Raw genomic sequence first — 19,924 nt, 5'->3', positions numbered from 1 at the left:
TTGACCATCTTTTTATGTCACCTGTAAAATAACAGGCCATCCTACAGTACTGTACAAATAAAGCTCAGAGCACTTCAAAACTCAGAGCTCCAAGGCCTATGAATGGCTCTTAATTATTAATTTCTGCGTCTCTTTTATTTAGCAGTTGATAATTACAGATAAGTTTGATAAGTTTATGTCCAGTGAAACATGACATATTAATTTTGTCCTAGCTATTTTACTGCTATAATTCCACTTACATAATTTTCTAAGCTAACACACTTGTAAACATTTAGCAAACCCAGTATAATATCCCTTCATTATCTTTCTTCATACTTTCTTTAGTCCGTTCTCTAATCAAGAATCAGTAAAAACTCACCACACTACTGCTTTCCATGCACAAAAAGGAAAATGCCTGTCATATGCTACCCTACACAGATCATTACCATCAATGTGAAAAGTAACTTAGACATGAAAAGCTGAACCAGTGGTAGGACAGCAGCCCCAAAGTGTACCATAGTATATGATCTTGTATGAAGTATATGACCTCAAGTGTTGGATGAGCTCCTTGCGACTGGTACCCCACTGTCTTATCGAGCAGCACCAGCCATGTGGAAGGTGCAAATGCAAGATGCACTTTCAGCAGGCTGCTGACCTGGTGTGCATGGTTCAAGGCCCATTTGCTTACTTGTTGTTTTACAGACCAGGCATTGCCTGCTTCCAGACGAGTGCTGTTCGTGATCTGTGACAGCCTCTGCTGGAGGGAGCCATCTGGATCTCCCTATAAATGGGCCATTTAAAGCTGCTAGGGCCAGCCACTGGAAAGGACACGCTTTGACACCTTCTCCCTGCTCACACATGGTTGTTCTAGCACGAAACTACATCTGGTTACCTGTCTAAGGAGGAGGGAAGCAGGCAGCAGACAAGCAGTGATGGGGCTGGTGCTTTCTCAGCCAGTATTGGCACACCCCATGGTTTGCCCCAAGCAATGAGGCATCGTAACAGCCTCAGAGGCACTCGGGAGATGGTTAGCAGCCTACCTCTCTCTGATTTCCACCTCTTCGGGCTCACACTCTTGGGAGGTGCTCTCCTCCTCTGGCCCCATGGTGCAAACCTCGGGAGCACGGGGCGCAAGCTGCCCCTCCTCTGTGTGCTGGCTGTGTGGATACTCGTGGCCCTCGCACTCCTCCTCTGAATCTGAGGAGGAGCTCTCCTCGGAGCTGGAGTCATCGCTGGACGTCGTCTCGTACCTGGGGGGAGATTGGGTAGGGGCAGGGTGTTTGCTCAGTGGCATTCAGCAGTGGTTGGTACCCACTTGCGCTGGTGCAAGTTGAAAAACATCTTGCCAAGGCTTAGTCCTGCTATTTTCTACTCAAGAGACCTTTTCTACTTACTGAACTCAGTGTCAGTGCCAGCTAACACTGATTTTTACGTGCACAGTGTGTAGTGAGAGAACAACCTTTTTTAAACAGAACTCTGAACATTCTGTACCACCTTGCCTTAGCTCCAAAATAATATTACTTTGTTCAGAGTAATTGTGTTTTGCCTTACTAGGCAGATAAAAGCAGGGAAGCTAGCAGACCTATCTAAAGGTAACAGCCACAATTTTAACATGTTTTCCTGCGACCATCCAAATCACGTTGGTATTTTAGGTCAATGTAAGTGATCTGGACAATGCTGATTCTAACGAATTGTCTTACATCACCAACCTCAGCAGCTGATGAATTAATGAACTAAGCTTATTCTTCTCATATACAACTGTGATTTATATGAATGATAACATTCCCCCATTGTAAGTAATAATACTTTTAGTCACTATGTATGAAATGAAGTAATTGTGGTATTTAGGCTATATACTGCACAATGCATTTGTACTAAAGACAATCTAATCTGAGTAAAGGGCTTGAAAAGCTATGTAAAAACAATTTGGTGACACCATTTTTGAGTTACGTGCAACATTCCTTAAAGGTAAGTAACATTTTAAATAAGATAATTTTCCCTACTGTTTTCTGTATTTGTGTAGCAAAGTTTCTGTATTTATCTAGCGGAAATCTAGAAAAGGCAGAAGCTATCCATACGATCCTGGGTTCCTCCTATCCTTCCCACTGTGAAAAGGCTACTGCAACAGATATTCTGGAAGCATGACTCTTACCCGCCATTAATGCCAACGAACTGGAGGTTCTTCTTGGTGTTGCTCAAATCCTTCTTCCCATCCCTTTTCTTCATGATAGATTTGAGTGTGTTTTCAGTATTAGTACATACTGTTAAAAAGGGAGACAAAGCACATATACCAGTAGAAATCTGTAGCTGGCTTTGACTGCAGCAGCATTAGACAAACAAGCAGGTTTCTGTTTAATTTATGCACTGAAGCTGGGATTTCCGACCTTTTTATACATGCAGTCACGTTATGAGATGCACATTAGAAACACAGAAGAACACTTCCAAAACCAACTCCAGAAACAGAAAACTAGTCTTTCAACATGCTGCTAATCTTTATGCTTTAGAAAACTCTAAGAAAACACATGTTCATTTGTTTTGTGGGTTTGGGGTTTTTTCTTTGTTATTTGTGAAAAGCTTCTAATGTTGAAATGGGTTACTCTGCTCTGTTAAAATCTTAATTCTTGGTGTTAGATGACAGCAGCTCATTGCCAGAACTAACGCATTAGTACAGACGGTGTATTTAACAATAACCTACTCAACAGCATGGGAAGGTTCAATCAATGCTGGTCTTTTAGACTTTAGTATTCACTGAAACAACTGTTAAACCAATCTTTAAGCATCAGAAATGTATAACATTCATATGAATTTAAGTTTTAAAAAATTATTAACCCTTTCTCTCTCAGTACAGTTTTCTCATGAAGACACTAAATGGCACTTCACTGATGCGCTACAATCTGCCATTTAAAAACTAATCATGGTCTTGCACTGTGAATTTCCTCATAGCCACATCTTTCCCTGATTTCACAATTTTGAGAACCCCGAAAACCTCTTTTAACTGTATTTCATACTCAAACTCCATCAGCATGATGAAAGGTGAATGCGAGCCAGTTATTACCATAGAGGCCAGAGGCAAGCTGGTCATCTGTCAGGTTAATTGGAGTGAGAGTTTTATCCTGAGAAGAAAAGGACTTCCTCCCACGAACAGCCTCCACCAGGGGAGTCTTCTTTTCCTCCTGTGCGAGCACAGTGTCCTGCTCCAGCTTCAGTGTTCTCAAACTGGAAGTTAAGTGGGAGTTTGCAAGTTGGCCGTGAGGGATGTACTCCAAAGTAGCACCTGCCAGAGAAGGCATCACGGAAGAGTCAGACCAAAACACATCCGTCAATGGTGTAATACCAGGGCTAATAAACAAACTGGAAAGAAAAGGGCTACACTTGTGCTTTACAATACTCTTTTCTAAGGATCCAATAGGAAAAGGGTGTGATCGCCTTCAGAAAATAAGAAAAAACCCCTGTGAGTTTTTCTTTCCATGAAAACATACAATACAAGGAAAAACCATAACGATATTTGCTTTAAAATGGATGAAATGAATGGTCTTTCCTTTTCCTTCTCTTTTGGTTTGTTCAGTGACCCCAGGTCCTGCCACCCTGGCTCAGTGCGGACTCACTGACGTGCTTGAAGAGCACGTTCATGGGCTCCACAGGTTCCTTCTGCCAAGCACTTTTTATCTCTAATTGTTTTTACGAAACTGCATTTCCTGAGAGCAGAAACTTTTCAGGAAACTTTCCTTTTTGTCAGCATTCCACTAATTTTGCAAGTTACACACTTTATGCAGTTACTGAGACAACTGCAATAAACTACCACTCACTTTAGTTCTTTTTATTTTCTTCTCTCCTTTTTCCCTTTTTTACAGGATTGTACTGAGCTAGTAGTTGTTTTTAAATCAAATTCCAATGTTTGGGTTATTTTTTTTTTTTCTCCTTTACTGGCGTCCACTCATTTCTTCCCATTTTATGTTTAAAACGCAGTGCTAATTACGCACAGACTTGTACACATTCCCCTGGAGTTCCTCCAGCTGTGCTATTACAACTGCTCTACAAAGCTGCACGAATGCTTTTGTTTGTGGAACACAGTGGGGATTTTTTTCACACACACATCTTCCTCAAGTGCTAGCATTTCAAGGATAAAAAAAGATAATGTCTAAATTTAAACACTATCACTTCTTTCTTTCAAAGCTGGCTTCAATCACTTGTCCCTCCATAGGTTGGGTTTTTTTTTCCCTTTGTATTTATCAAGAACTAAGCCACACATATTCAAATAGACGAGTGGCACTGCACAGGATGCTAACACAGCGTAGTAAGGTAAATTGCAAATATTCACATTTAGAAATACAGCTGACATCTTTACTGCTCTTGCTAGACTGCCTTTCTCCCTTCTTGCTTCACCTCAGTACTTCTTTTTTCCTATAATAGGACATGATGAAGCTGATTTTTCCAAATGTTGCCACTTCCCAGCAGCTTCCTCCTCTTTCCTCCTGTTCCCACCCAAGTATCCAAGTTTCCACCTGCGTCTCACCCCACATCCATTTCCAAGTCGCTTTCTCCAGCAATGAGACCTATTGCTCACTTCCACCATTACTTATAGCTTCTCCAAGCTACAGGGGGAAGCTGCCTGCTGGGAAAGGCACACAGCAGGGTACTGACAGACATGTCACTGTAGATACAGCCAAAACCTTCCTCTCAGAGAAGCAGAGGGTGAAGGCAGCAGCCACCCCAGTGCCTCCCATGCAGAAGCAACCCCTCTAGAGAAAACCTGGGATGAAACATGCACCCCTGGAAATCAAGAGAGAAGTCCTGCCCTTGCTCCCCCATCTCTCCTTGCTTCACAGCAGTGACCGATTTCAGTCGGTCTCTTCCCAACTGCGAGTGCCCTCCCTCATCCGCCAGCCAAGGAGTAGAGGGCTGCCAAGGTGATGGAGTGCCGAGCCAAGAACAATGATTTTTAAACTCCCTTAGCTGAAAAACAAGGAAACCGCCTCTCCCTCCACTTGCGTGAAGTGGTGACAGCTACAATTAAGGAGTACCAAATGGAGTAACTGCTTCCAACTGCAGCTGGTGGTGCCTGCCTCAGCTGGTTTTACCAGGTCACCTCTTCTATTCCTGCCTTGCCACTGTGGACATGGGGAGAGAGCAGAGGAAACCTGCTCTGGAGGAGCAGAGACATACCAAGCCACCAAAGCTGCCTGGGTTTATGGTCAGCTTTACAGTCTGTCTGTCCTCTGCCAGGTATCACAGCCCTCCTCTGAAGGAGCTGCAATAACCACAGTGTGCCCTGGGGACAGGAATGGCGTTGTGTGAGGCAGCAGGGCAGAGTGCCGGTCCTGCCTCACTTGAACTGACAGTACCATCATCCCCTGCCTTCAGCAATGCTCAGCCACCCAGAGCCAGAGTCTGAAACTCCTCAGGTGTCTCCCTTTTGCCCTGGGACACAGCTGGGGAAGGAGCTGCAAGGCAGGACAAAGGAAAGAGCAGCACTTTTCTTCCCTGCCTCACACCTCTCTCCTAGCTAAACCTGCCACCAATGTGAGAAGATGCCATCTCAACAGGTTATCTCTCCGGGTTCATCCAACACACTGAGTTCAGGGTCTGGGGCATGTGGTCCCTGCCTTCAAAGAAAGAAAAGGTGTGCCTTCCTCAGCCCCCAGAACCTGACAGAAGAGGATAACTCCTCTTGTCAGGGCTTGAGAACCAGCACGCAACAAACAACTGTGCCTTAGACAAACTGGCCAGTACTCTCATTCTCCCAGTACAGCTGTTAGATACTCCCATTTGCTGTGTCTACAGCACCTGAGGTTCAAGGAAAGACAGCTTTGATCCCAATACAGCTTGTGGCATTAATGCTGTGATTAGCATTTAACATCAGTTCTCAGGCATTCCCTTTTACAAGACAGTCAACATAAAGATGCTTGGGGAGCAGCAACCTACTGCAAATCACTTGGAAAAGCGGATGAAGGAAGCAGCTGTGCTACCCAACACTATGTTCAGTGATTGAGCAGGTACATCAGCTGCTGCCCAATCCAAAACCCTGGAGGAGCCAAGTCCTCACATCCTTCAACAAGGCTGCAAGGCTGCTGTCAGGGCTGAGGTGCTGCATGCTTCTCAAGTGTGGAAATGAAACCCTGGCTGAAGATCACCACCAGTCTACACAGACCTTAAAATAGTCTCTTCATCTCACTTCACACAGATCTCAAGTATGCTTGCACAGGATCCTTCTCAGTGACACCAGGTTATGGGGCACAACACCAACACTAAATCAGCCAACAGGTTCAGCACTTAGCCAGCCACTGCCTCCAAACAGATCCACTTGGGTAGACTCACCCTGCTGATTTTTGTTAGTTTACTCCTGCAGGCAAATAATGCAGGCTTCTAAGTATTGATACAGTGTAGTTTAGCACAAGGTGGAGCTGCAGAATTTCTACATGTGTTTTGCAATATAGAAGGGGATCTTGGAAAAGTTTATTAGTAATTTAGAAGCAGGAGTACGGTAAGACAAAACAAAAAACTTACAGGCTTAACTGTTCATAAATCCTTATGCAGAAGGCTACTTTCCTCAATTTCAGAGTGAAACAAGTGACTGGAGCATCTTCAGTAGCTTAGCCCCAGTGGCTTGAGGGAAGGAGAGCATCTGGTTTTAATTTTTTAGAAGGAAGCTCCTCTCCTAAATCGCTTGTGTTTCTTTTGAAATCTCACCAGTTTAAAACGGTGACAGCAAAGCTAGTGTACACCAGCAGCAGATTACCCATGCCATTTGTGGCACCTATTAAATCCATTCATTGCTATTAAGATGCTATTACTCTTCCCAACCGCAAACTTTCCCTCCCATTTATGAGTGCATGAGTAGTCATGTAAATTCACTGGGCAAGTTTTAAGCAGTATTTTCTTCCCTCGAATTTCTGCTGAACTCGTGATAACAGAAGCCTGGCGTTTTTTACCTGCTTTTGAAAAATGCCATTAATCTGATAGAAGCAAACCTAAGCATACTCTAAAAATTATTTAGCTTGACAATACTTTTAAACCACTGGAAACAGAGAAGTGAAAACAATGTCAGAGGAATTAAATACCATCAGGATGAGAACCTAGCTCTCTGGCTGGAACATCACAGGCTTCTAGCTAAAAAAAGGGCACAAGATCGCTGCCCACGTGCTAGCTACACAAAGATTTTATTTTTAACCTCTTGATCAATGCAAGCATTTATTTGCACAATATGTTCATAACAGCGAACGATACAGTTTATACACTCCTTATTAAAGACAGTGCATCAATGTTGTCTGGAGCATATACAGCAAGGAAATACTTCTTTCACATTGAATGGTAGCAACAAGCTCCCTAGAAATTGCTGTAATTGAAAAACACAAACTGTTCTTCAGTGGTCTTAAATCTTGCTAAGTTGCTTTACCCTTAAAAACTTATCTTCTTCATCTAGATAATTTTTAGTCCACTTTCCATTTGGTCTACACATCAGAAGTATTAAAGGAAAAAAAAAAACCACATTCTACCAAGGTAAATAAAAAGGCAGCGATGAGCAAACATGTTAAGTTTAAACATTTACAACAATTGATATTAACCCATCCACCTGACAAATGTGTCACTTGCAAAAGACTAAGCATAGTTTCATTTTCAAACGTACTTTTGAACAATTCCAGGTCAGAAGACAGTGAATTTAAAATTTCAGAAAAAAAACCTGCCACACACAAACCCTTTATATGATAAGCTGACAGAAGCCAGATTCACTTGGCTGTTTGGCTCCAGGGAAAATGCTCCTTCTAGCAGGACGGCTCCTTTAATCGGATTGCAAGAATAATCTCAATTTGATTTTCACTCTTTCTTTAACCGATTTCTTTGTGTTGAGAAGCTGCTTTCAATCCCCAAACTAGCTTCTGAAGCCAGTTTATTGAAACTGGAAGTCAAAACTAATTCCTCCAATTGAACAAGACTGAATAAAAAAAATTACATTTCTGTGAAGCACTTATTCATCTTATTTATGAAATGTTCTCCTTTCCAAGACAACTGCGTGTGAAGCTCAGTGAAAGCCATCCTTAATTTCCCTGATGAGTGATGGATCAAAGCAACTCATGGTGCTGGGCAGAGCAGGAAGGTCATCTCAGAGCTTTTCTTTCTTTCTCATTTACGAGGAGTTGATCTCAACTGATGCTTCGTTGTTGCTGCAATACGACAACACTTCCATTGAAAAATGGGAATCTCCTGACATTAAATATTCATAGATGTGCCTATTACCATGGGAGCTGAACTCTGAACAAAGCTCAGTGCCTGAACGTCATGTCTCTGTGCCATAGCACTGGGAAAGAACTGGGGTTTTACTAAAGCCACTCTAACAGAGAGGCTAGCAGGCTGCAGCTCACCATCCTAAGCACCAATAGATTTGAAACAAAAAATGATTTAAACTGTGGCAAACAATGCTCTTTATTAACCTAAGTAGAAGTGAGAAGATAGGTGGCATTCCATACAGTGCTGCCACAAAATGAAAGCAGCATATATTCCAATGATAATAGTGATAATAGTAATAAGCTTGTGTTAACATATGGAAGGTATGTCAAACTTTTTTGAATAGGTTTATTGAGTTTCACTTCAATAATGTCTTTATAGAACAATTACTGATGAGGATTCTGCTTCTCTTTTGATATAACTGGATGGGTATTTAAAACTGAACACCCTCTTCTCCCCCAAACACCTCAGCTCCTAATACAGAGGTTGCTGCCATTTTTGAATGACATAAGCGTTTGAGATTTGTAAGATGTCACAAATAGCAGGTCAACAAATACCACCTGCCATTAGAAAAACAGAGATGAGGCACTGTATTCTTTGATGCCAGCCAGTCATGTGCATGAACAAAATCTGGCACACAGATGGGACCATCTGCATGACCGTTCTGCATCAGGCACTACCTTCCAGGAAGTATGAAAAATGCTTCACATATGCCAGCCACTAACGGATCCTGTTTGTTACACAAACGAGCACATCTGTACAGAAACTTAACCTGGTGATTAAAGCATACATCTGGGGCAGAGCTGAAGCTGAGGGCTTCATTCACGCGCCTGGATGTAGACAACCAGTGTGATTTCTAGCAGCCCAGAGCTCTACAGGGTCCACCACCTCAAACAGCACTGGCACTGAACATCAGGCAAGCCTCAACTCTGAAGAGGCACTAACATGGTCCACGTTGCCAGGTGAGGGGCCAACCCACCAAGCAAACAGTCTTTGAGAGAAGAGGCTACAAATTTCATAACATAGAAGAGCTCTAAAGAAAAAAAGAGCTTTCTCCAATTCCCTGCTAGTTTTGCATTATGAGTGACAACACAGAGAGAGACAACCATGGCCACAATATCTCATTAGTCTCACACACCACCAGTGGACAACCAGGGGCTCCTGGGATGACCATGATTCCTTCGGTCAGTCCATTGTCCCTCAGCCTGCCATCCCAGATTGAAAATTGAAAACCTTGAAAGATCTTTCCACCACATCGCACATCATGTTTTTCTAACCCATGAGACTTTCCTACACCACTTGCTTCCCACTTCCTTTCACTTCCTCAAGTCTTAATTCAGTAAGTTGCCTCCTTCCTCATGATGATTAGTGTAATGCTTCCACTGGGGTGCTCAGTCAGGATTGCTCCAAAAGTGGCTGTAAAACTGATACTCCAAAGATCCCTGAGGCCAAATAACCATGAGTTTTCAGGTCAAACATGCTCAGGTAATTTTTCAGGGCAACAGCAGAGGAATTGCTTCTAAATACCACCCTTGCAAACTCCTTGCCTATGAAAGGCATCCATCTACAAGACTCGTGAAAAGTCCATGTAAGGAAAACCCCTACCAGTGACATTAGGCCTCTGGCTGATACTTTGCAAAACATATCACACGTGCACTCAGCTGTAACTTTATGAAACTTCCCAAAAATTCTGTGATGATAAATGAAGAATCTGAATACACTTGCCTCTCTTAGTCCTCCTATATGCTGTCTGGTCTGAAAATAAGGATTGGTTAGCATCTAGGTTTGTTGCCCACATCCATACAATCCAGCTGGACACAGACAGGGTGCCAGTGCTGGCAAACATGACTTTGCAGATCGGAAACTGGCCTGTCTGACAAGCAGAGTTGATTTCCCTGACATCACTAGGGCTTCTGAAAGACAGTGCTTATGTAAATAGGAGTTGCTTAGTTACCTAAGTGAAAGTGTTTATTTTTCAACAAGCAATATACTCATTGCTGACGGACCCAGTAGAGAGATCATCTCAGAGGTCCACTTGGCTTGCACCTAGGGATGTCAGCGGCAGAGCCTGTCCACATCCTATGCAGCAGGCTCCAGCTCTCATGCCTGTGTTTCCATCGCCTGACACAAGCTGCACTGGGGCTGTGAGATACCCCTGCAGCATGCCTCCATCTCCTCAGCATAGGCAGGGATTTCAACCTGTAAAGCTGAGAATGTGACTGATGCGCTACCTCAAGTACCAGAAGCAGCATGGACCACTAACCTTTTAACACAGCAAACTGGTACCCCAATCACACGCCTCCAAGCCAACTCAGGTATTTTTGCTCTAAAATGACCTGACCTATAAGAGGCACTTCCTAAGGGTGCTGTTTGAATAAAATATTAAAGACAACACTACTGCTGCCAACCTGAAACCAGACACTTCTGCATCTATTTTCAGCCTGTTTTTCTAAGAAATCGAGGGCTGTGCGAGGTCATGTTTCTTTCAATAACTTAAACCCAATTGTTCATTTTAACCATACCAGAGCTATCATGAGGCACTGATCCATGGAATAAAAGCTCTTTATTAGTTCCAGTGCTTACAGACTTATTTAAGTTAGTGCTTCATTCAGCAAACATCTTTCTACAGAATAAAAGTAACACATCATCTGTAAAACCACAGGAACAGTCAGCACGACCAGCAGATAAATGCAGTAAAGACAATAATTTTGAGATTAACAGAAAAAGAAGGAGAAACATTTCATGCTTATGACCTCCTTCCCACTCCAGTTCTCTATGGGTCTAAACTGTCATAGCCTAGAGCTTGATTTATGCACACAGTCCTGGCATGCAGTTCTCACCAGGGCCTAAAAATAAAGAGATTTTACACTCAGCATCCACAGCTAAAGAGAATGGCATTACAAGTTAAAATAAAATTATTCTAGAATAATTTTATCAAGAATGTGAAATCTGAATCCAAGTAAGAATGTTTTTATAAAATATGATCCGCTGCTCCACCTGTGTCTAAATACTTTAAGATCTCTAGACTACACATTTGATACTGTGTAGTAAAAGCAGGGAAAGGAATTGAGAATTTACAGCTAGTAAAATATCTGATTGACTGTTTTTAAGGACATTTCTGGTGTCAGCTAGATACTCTTTATTATTATAGTACCATTACTTGTAAGGAGCCCAAAACACAAAGTGCATACCAGAAAGATAATAATATTGCATAAATAGTATCACACTGCATGTATGCAGACAGGACGTCATCTGTTTTCTTTATCACTACATAAATGTTGCTTATTGCTTTACTATGGGAAGCTAAACTTTTTACTTCAGCTTATTTAACGGATGGTTCCATTTAGGGCATGAACATTGAAAAGAATCAGATTTACCAAGCTGCCTTTTAACAAAACCAGGTAAAATTTAAGACCGTAAACAATCTGCAAGAGCTTTCATATAGCAGCTCATTAGCAAATAATATTATAATGACATTAAATGGTATTTACTCAGGATTTTTTTTTCCCAATTCAGCACCCATGACACAGATGAATTTGCACAAGTTTTTCACATTTCCTTAATCTCTTGTTTCAGTCACTGTATGGCAGGACCAAGAAGCCAGTATCTAACATTCACGGCTCGAGCATTATATATTGGTGTCCACTAAGCCAACATTTCTACATTTAACAGTAATGTGCTTGGATTCACCAATAAGGTATTAGAAAACATTGCTAAGTTTTGAACTAGACCATCAGACACCCAAAATTAGTAGTAATTAAAAAAAAAAAAAAAGTAAGCAACTTTACCCCAGGGAATAAAGAAATCCCTCAAATTAATTGTATTAAAAAAAATTAAAGTTAATAAATAAATGCAAGGAGTACTTAAATCTCAATTCTTGCCTTTTCTGACTGTCACCAAAACCTCCAGTAGTAATTACAGCTCATGCCTTTCAAACATAAGGCTGTAATTAGGCATTAGGACAGTTATTGGAACAGAGAAGATGCAAGATGTGGTTTCTGTGAAGTGCTCTGGAGTTGCCCATTATAAAGCAATCAGACCTGCTGGAATGGGGAAAGCACTCCACAGGTCTCTGGCACAAAGAACGAAGGTAGTGGAAGAAACATTACAAGACCCAGGGAAATGTCTGTGGAAACAAGTCAGTTTGATAGAGATGCTGCATGCGACTTTCAACTCTGTCAAATCTGACACTGTAGATTTAAAAATTGCATGCCAAGTTTAAAGGAAGGACAAAATTCCAAACCAACAGGCATTAACCTTGAATATTCTTGAAGTTATAAGTGAAGTCAACATCTTACACAGTGGTCAGACCCTGCATACTTTTAGATACCTCTCTTGCACAGTCAGAGCCACCATCATCATCATCATCATCATCATCATCATCAGGTCACTCAGAGTCTGCTGGACTGGGAGAGATTAAACCACTTGTGTTTTCCTCAGTTACCAGTGGTGGGCTGGACACAATACCCAAACAGACACATCCAGCAATGACGTTATGTTCTGCATTTCACTAGGGATGATCACACACCTGCTTCTATTTCAAGCGAGAGCCGAGGAGGCGACTGATCTGTGGCTCTGGCAAGGAGCTGACCGAATGCCTGCCCAGACGCTGAGCTTACCTGACGTGGTGCTTCTCTCCATGCACTGCTTCTGAAGGTCCAGGCTCCGCAGCTCCTCTGTGCTGGCGTATTTCATGACGGAGTTGATGGAGCTGAGGGTGCTGATGAGCTGCGAATTGAGAGATCCAATCTGGGAGTGGGGCTCGCCAAAGGCTTCTGCCAATTCACTGTAATTTTCAGCAAGCAGCATCTGCTGTTCCTGCAGCAACTTCTGCACACGCTCGATGTAGTGATCCAAGCCTGTCCTCAGCTCAGGTGGAGGCAGAGGGCTTTCCAACAGACCACTCACCGGCTCGCACACAGACTCCCCACCAACTCCAATGCTCCTGGTGCCAGCCGGCACAACTGGCAATGGAGGGGGTCCGCAGGCAATGCTCCTCATCTTAAGGCCAACCAAGTAGTTCTCATGAATGTTTATCTGCCCAACGCCACAGTCTTTGGTTTTTACTGTACAGGGTTTTTCAGAGCCAGGGTAGCTAGAGAGCAAGGTGCCCACTCCGACCGAACGTGTTTTAGCAGATGTGTGTATGTCCTTCACCCGGCCATCTCCTACTGCCACGCTCCGTGTCTCCATGCTGTCTGTGTTGGTCTGTTTATCACAGCTGCTCAGAGCAGTGTTTGTCCCACAGTCCGCCAAGGAGGCTACCTCTGTGCTGGTGCACTGGCTCACCATCTCCAAAGCAGTGCTGGTTTCTTGGCTAGCCATAGAAGGCACGGCCATCACTGTTGCCTCCATGCTGAGCACAGCCTCTGTGGCCGTTTCACGGGACACGTGCTCCTTGGGGGTGCAAACCACCACGTCCACCGAGCAATCCCCGCAGCCCACAGACGTCACCGCTGCGGCTGCCTCTGCCACCCAGTGGGGACTCGGCATGCCTGCTGGCTCCTCTGTGTTGATGCCGATCTCACAGACACTTGTCTCTACTCCCACCGCCTTATGGCACAGCTCAGTGGAGTTCCCTGTGCCCTGGTCTCTCACCTCTGCCCTCTCTCTCACCAGCCACCGGCTCATCAGGAGCTCGGGGCCCGCAGCCACACTCTGCATGGCAGGTCTGCAGGAGGTGCCAATGCTGCTCATCTGAAGGTGGTCTCCCACTGATGAATTGGCAAAGTCCACATGGTCTCCCACCATTTGGTCTCTTGTTTGTACAACGGCCTCCACCATCCTGCTGATGACATGGGGCTGAGCCGTCACGGCTTTATCTACTTTTTTCCTAGACCCGGCCGCCTGCAGCTCCTGTTTCAATTTGGTCATTTCTCTGTCATGGGTTGTTTCCTTTAACTGAACCTCTAGCCTGTATATCTTCTCCTTAAGGGCTTCGATGGTCTGCTGCTGAAGCTCTATCTCCTTCTCGACCTCCGTAGACAAGCCAAGCATAGCCTCCGTCACCCCAACCCCACACTCTCTCATTTCTTTCTCTGTCCCCACAGCTATGTCTTTGTGTTGCCTTGCAGATCTGTTGTATATAACCACATCATTCATGTTCTCATCAGCACCTACAGCAACAGATCGGGCTTCTTTTGTCAGGCTTTCTCTGTTAACCTGAAAGGTTGCTGGACTTTCATAGTTGCTATCCTGTATTTTTTTCTGCAGAGCTTGCATCTCAGCAGTCAGCTGTCTGAACTCCTCTATTCTTTGAGAGCTCTGCTCCACACTCTCCACCTCTTCCTCACAATCTATATACAGTTCTCCACCTCTTCTCACCTGAGACATGTGTTCCCACTGCTCTGCATTTCCTGCGCTGTAGGATCGCTTTCTGAAACCATACGTGTCATTCTGAGTGGCTTTCCTGTGGTTTTTGAGCTCAGCCATCATGTGCCTCTTCTCTTCCTGTAACACTGAAATTTTGACCTGCAGCACAGGAATGGTCTTGACTTGCTCCTCAAGCTCCTTGAGACGCTTGAGGGCAACTGCCATTTGCTCCCTGATGTGCTGCAGATGCACTGGGCTCACGTTGGTGACCGGCGTGGATATTCCCGAGCTCATGGGGCTGTGACGAATGGAACTGCCCAAGGAGGAGCTGAAGCAGGCACCGTAGTCACCATTCCCCTGATACCCATTCTGCAACTGCTGAGATACGTGACTGTACCCGCTGGATCCCACAAAAGAGGGGAGGGAGCTTGTGGAGCCCATGCCTCCAAAGCTGGAAAGCCGGGGCCTGCGGACATCTCCAGGTATGACCTGCATCATCCTCTCCTGTTCAAGTCTCCTCCGCGTCTCCATGAGCGTTTTTGTTACAAGGAGGTTATGCCGAGGAGGCTGGGGGGAGGGAGGAGGAAGCTGCTTAATGTCGGGAACAGTTAAGTAGGAAGGAGATGCTTCAAAGGAAACTGAGGGTCTTGCAGAGACAGATAAGGTTACTTGACGCTTCGTTGTCAAACAAGACTGCTTATTCTCATCACTATTTGATGAAGAAAGAGACTCTGTGGAGGTCCAGCCACTGCACTGGCTACCAGAGTTCTTGGTACCTGCCAAGGCTGGTATGGCTTTCCTCTTCTTCCGGATGTTTAGTTTCTTAATGGTATTCCCCTTTTGTATATCATCCACATACTTCAGAAAATCCAAGTCTAGCTGGTAACCGTAAGGTGTTTCCACAAAATAGGGGTCCTTCCGTTCTTTTTCATCTTCTCCATTAATAACAACTTCCTCTTTTTCTGGAAAAGAAGAAACAAAAATCATCATTGGGAAAGAAACTATGTACCAGTAAACTGCACGGTGAAACAGGGCAGAAAGATGGGCGCTCACAGCCAACTGGAGGCAGAAACTGCTGCTGCAGCTCAGCAAGCAGACCAGCTTTCTGCTGACATTAAATCCCGACCAACTTAAAAAGTTAATCAGTAGGTTTTCAAATGCTGAAAAGCGCATACACACATAGATGTGTCCACAAGAATACACAGAGAACTGTTAGCAAAAGGGCACAAAAGTGGCACAGCTAGTAGCTCAAAGCTGTCCTTCCCCGAGTATTTCCACTCTTCTGTGTCATACCAAGCTTTCATACACACTATGCTGGCACACAACGACCACAGGATTACAACGAACCTCAACAAATCACCAGGAGACCAAGTTCTCTAGAGGGTGCATTGGAGCAGTCGAGGGGAACTCCTACTCTGCTTCTTATGCAACCAGTGCCCTTAGACTGTATACAGCTCTGCAACTGGTTTATGGCGCAGGGAACTGCTGCTTCAGGAGCAGCGATGCCAGTTCGCTCTCACCCGAGCTCACGTTACTTCCACCAGTGCCTCTGCCTCTGTCATTTTGAACTGCAGGAAACCCCCAGCCCCAAGACAAGCAGCGGGATCCCCTTCCAGCGGGGTCCCAAATCCCCCCCTGCGGAAGGAGACTGTTGCCACACACCTGAGGAACACCCGCCTGCCCTCCAGAAGCGGCACTCGCCTCTCCGCACAGCAATCTGAACAAAACTCCACCGGATCCGCTGGGCTCCCTTGGGCTGAGTATTTATATACAACGCTGCTATACAACCTGCTCCTACCGTCCCACTTAAAGGAAGGAAAAGAAGCCCAACTGTTGCGAGTTATGAGCTGGAAGAATAATAAAAGCCAGCTTTCCGGTTACCTGAATTAGCCACAAGCCTCTGCCCCCACACTGCAAATTTTCCAGCCACGTATGGCTGCCCCAGCTTCATGTGTCACACGCCTCCCGCCCGGCTTTCTCCTTCTTCACCCCATAACGAAGAGCTGCCCGCACCCGCGCAGCCCCGGCCGGCAGCGCACCTCCGACACACTGACCGACCGACCGACCGCCGTCAGTCCGTCCGCTCCCCCCGGCCCGGCCGAGCCCACCGACCGTGCCCGGAGCGTGGCCCGCCTCGCCAGCCGGGCGCTGCCGGCTGCTGCCGTGGCTGGAAGTGAACTTAGCTCTCCGTTTCGTTTTTCAAAGGCGAGTCTGGAACCCGCTCCTCTTAAAGGAATATAAGCCTCGGGAGAGCCGGGAAAGGGAGGGGGCGGGGGCGAGGAGGGGGGAAAGAGAAAAGAGAAACTCTCGATTTACTGCAACTACAGGAAGTGACTTAACGTTGTTCTGAAAAGTTTTAGGAGAAGGGGGACAAATAGCTCCTGTTTTTCCAGTTTCCTTGGCACGCTTAAGAAAAGCTTTGTCTACAGACAGTGTAACTGCTTTCATGGTGATCCTTTATGCTTTTGGCTACCACAGGACACCCGGAGCAGTAGGTAGCAGGAGGATGCTGCCGAGTGAAAACCCACCTTCCCCAGCACGGGAAAGGAATAGGATGGAGACACAGACACAGGCAGATGCATGTGAGAGCCACAGAAGTGGGACCGACCTAAGCACATTGGTATTTTGGTTCTGCAGCATGGACAGTCTGTTGGGCAGACACAAACATAACCCACACGCACCCCTCCCCAACCACATGTTTCTGCTGAAAGACCAGAGTCTCAGTATGCTGTGGTATTTACTTATAGATGTATCCAAAATAGCCATCTAAATGCCGCTGTGGAAGCAAAAATACATGCATACACACACACATATTTAAGCACATAAGCACACAGCTCCTTCCAGCGAGACTGCCTCAATGTCAGGCAGAAAAAATCTCCAGGACTCCCACTGACAGGGAGAGAATGACACAGAGCATGCTGTCTGAATTACTTCTCTTCCTTCCCAAATTCAGTATTCTGTTCCCAGATTCTCATCCTGGCTCCGTTCCCTGCAGGCAGAGAACTCCCTCCCTCACCCCACAGCTCTTTGCCCTAACTTGGTCACTTTCCTGCCCACACCCTAGGTTTGTCCCCACTCTCACACTGGCCCTCTTTCACTGTAGTCTTCTAGTCTCTCTTGGCCTTCTTCCCACATTTTGGATTTCTCACCCATTTTCTATACCTAAATCCATTTTCTTGCTCCACCGATTCTAATCCAAAATCTGGTTATACTCTTGCCCCTCACCTCGGGCTTGCTTTTAGTCACTTCACCTTGTAAATTCAAGGTACATCAATTTTACCTGTTCTCCTCTTTTTCCCAGTTCCTTTCCTTTGCTTCTCTTGGTCCTTCTCTTCTACCCAGCAACATCTCTGATTCTCCCATCACTACACCAGTGAAGTCAGGCAGCTCCTCTAAGCTGTCCTTGGGCACAATGCACAGAAGTTGGATGGGGGAGGGAGGAACAGACTGTTTGGAAGCCCCAGGACTTAGGAATTAATGCATCATTGGAAAAATATTCATAAAACCTCTAAGAAGACATGCAAATCTCATGTTAAGTCATGAGAGCCAAACTGGAAGCTCAGGCATATTTTATTTCTTTTTCATGGGGGAGCATTAAGATTGCTCAACACAAACCTATAAAAAATAAATAATGGTAATAAAATAATCACACTGGCAGTGAATCCCTCACTAAACCTCTCCATAAACACCTGCAGGCAGCTCAGTGTCTTCACAATGAAATCCCTTTGCTCCTCAGCTGAAGCTGGCAGCACTACCACAGAACAGTTCCTATCTGCCACTCCACAAGCATGAGACTGTGTGCGGAGCTGGCTGCCTGCAACTTCCCCTACACCAACACAATCCCAGCATTATGAGTTGCTCTCCGGAGACGTTTCTTGATACGTTAAGACAAACGAGGGTCAGGCATGCAATTTACCAACAACCACACAACACCGATGCAGCGTGTAGGAGCTGCGCCAAGCCTTTGTGCATTTTGCTGTCTCAGAGAAAGGGCCAAAATGGGTGTGCCTGTTGAGCATGGAACAAAGCAAAATGAATCGCTGTTTTCAAGCAGTAAAAATGGTTTTAGTGGTTCCAAAAGGAAAAAAGAAATATATATAATAAAAAGGAAATGAATAAACCCCTGATAAAAGTGTGGCCTTTCTTCTTTTCAAGCCTTAGGTCCTGGATGAACCATGGATGCCTTACTCCCTAGCACTGGTGGGTGAGTACGAAGTGCTACACAAGCAAGTACCTCAGATTAACCTCAGAGGAAGCTGTATCAGTTTACCTGTCAGCCAGAAAGGCAGGCCTTCATCTCCAGAGACCTCAAGTGCGCCAAAGATTCCTACTCCATTCACCCCGGCACACACAGAAGTACTGCAGCAAATCCTGAGCAGTACAAACACTCCCATTGGGCTTCTTGTCTCATCCTTGGCCAGCTGATCATGGGCACTGCTAAAATTAGGAGAATTATTCCCCAGTGTCTGCTGTAGCTCAGGCAAATACTAACCATGGCATTGTGTTGCACCGAAACAGTATATGCAGATGTACAAACACATACACTTTTGCCTGTGAAAATGCTGCAGACACTTCAGTTTTCTTTAAATGTGATGAGACACAAACACATCATGCTTTTAAGCCGGTACGTGTGAAGTAAAACACTCTTGTGAAGCGCAGAGGCCTCGTTGCGGTACTGTCGCTATTAATGAATTTCTCCAGAAGTATAGAAAGACTTAATTTCCCTCTCCCTGCTGCAGGATCACCACGGGCAGGACACAAGCAGCATTTAAAAGATGCACTCTTCAGTTCTCACCTCCTGCGCTGGAGGACCGGCTCTGTCCAAACAATCCAGTCTTGCCAACTTCTACTAAATTATATCCTATCCAATGCACTACACAAGAACATCAGCATATTAACATTTTGAGTCAGTCCTACCTGAGTCCACACTAATCATGTCTGCTCCCAGACCAGGAGAACTGGAAAAAATAGGACATTTAGTTTATGTGCTTCAAGACTTCTGAGTGAGTGAAAAGCAGTGGAAATGTGGGCAGACACAGAGTTGTGGTGCTGCAAGCCAGGACAACTGTATTGTAAAGCTGCTTTGGAGAGTCCAGGAAGCACAGAGAGAAAAAAGTGAAGAGGTATTTCTAAAGCTAGATGTCTAAGGTGCCTTGAAAAATACAGACATCACATCTAAAGCCTTATCTCCCCATCTGGTTATGATATCTGCTCAGAAGCATTTTTATGTTGGATCTGACTGCTATTAAAGAAGTCTTTTGCGCTGAAACAATGGTATGAGTAACAGTCTCCTTCCAGAGTTATGGCACAAGACAATTCATAAAGAATGCTGCAGAGGAAAAACACAGAGGCAATAGCTAGCATAAATGGTGTCAAACCAGTATTTTTATATGCTCAACTTCAGTTTGAAAGG

The 19,924-nt window shown here is 44.8% G+C and overlaps 1 protein-coding gene across 2 annotated transcripts in view; it reads right to left on the bottom strand.

Annotated features, from left to right (window-relative positions):
* The window catches only part of KANK1 (KN motif and ankyrin repeat domains 1), a gene marked incomplete at both ends in the record, with an annotated part of 55,083 nt that overhangs the window by 13,372 nt on the left and 21,787 nt on the right, over positions 1–19,924 (bottom strand). The window contains 4 exons of one of the 2 annotated variants that reach the window (XM_080637646.1): positions 1,020–1,229; positions 2,132–2,240; positions 3,035–3,253; positions 12,819–15,473. In XM_080637646.1, the coding sequence (XP_080493772.1) occupies positions 1,020–1,229; positions 2,132–2,240; positions 3,035–3,253; positions 12,819–15,473 (3,193 nt within the window). Of the gene's footprint in view, positions 1–1,019; positions 1,230–2,131; positions 2,281–3,034; positions 3,254–12,750; positions 15,474–19,924 lie in introns of those variants that run through there. The other variant, XM_080637647.1, reaches the window with a different exon arrangement.

This window comes from Psittacula echo, assembly GCF_963264785.1.
Source record: "Psittacula echo genome assembly, chromosome: Z".
Lineage (NCBI taxonomy): Eukaryota > Metazoa > Chordata > Aves > Psittaciformes > Psittacidae > Psittacula > Psittacula echo.
The sequence above is the reverse complement of the archived record's forward strand: the minus strand, read 5'-3'. Positions and strand labels throughout refer to the sequence as shown.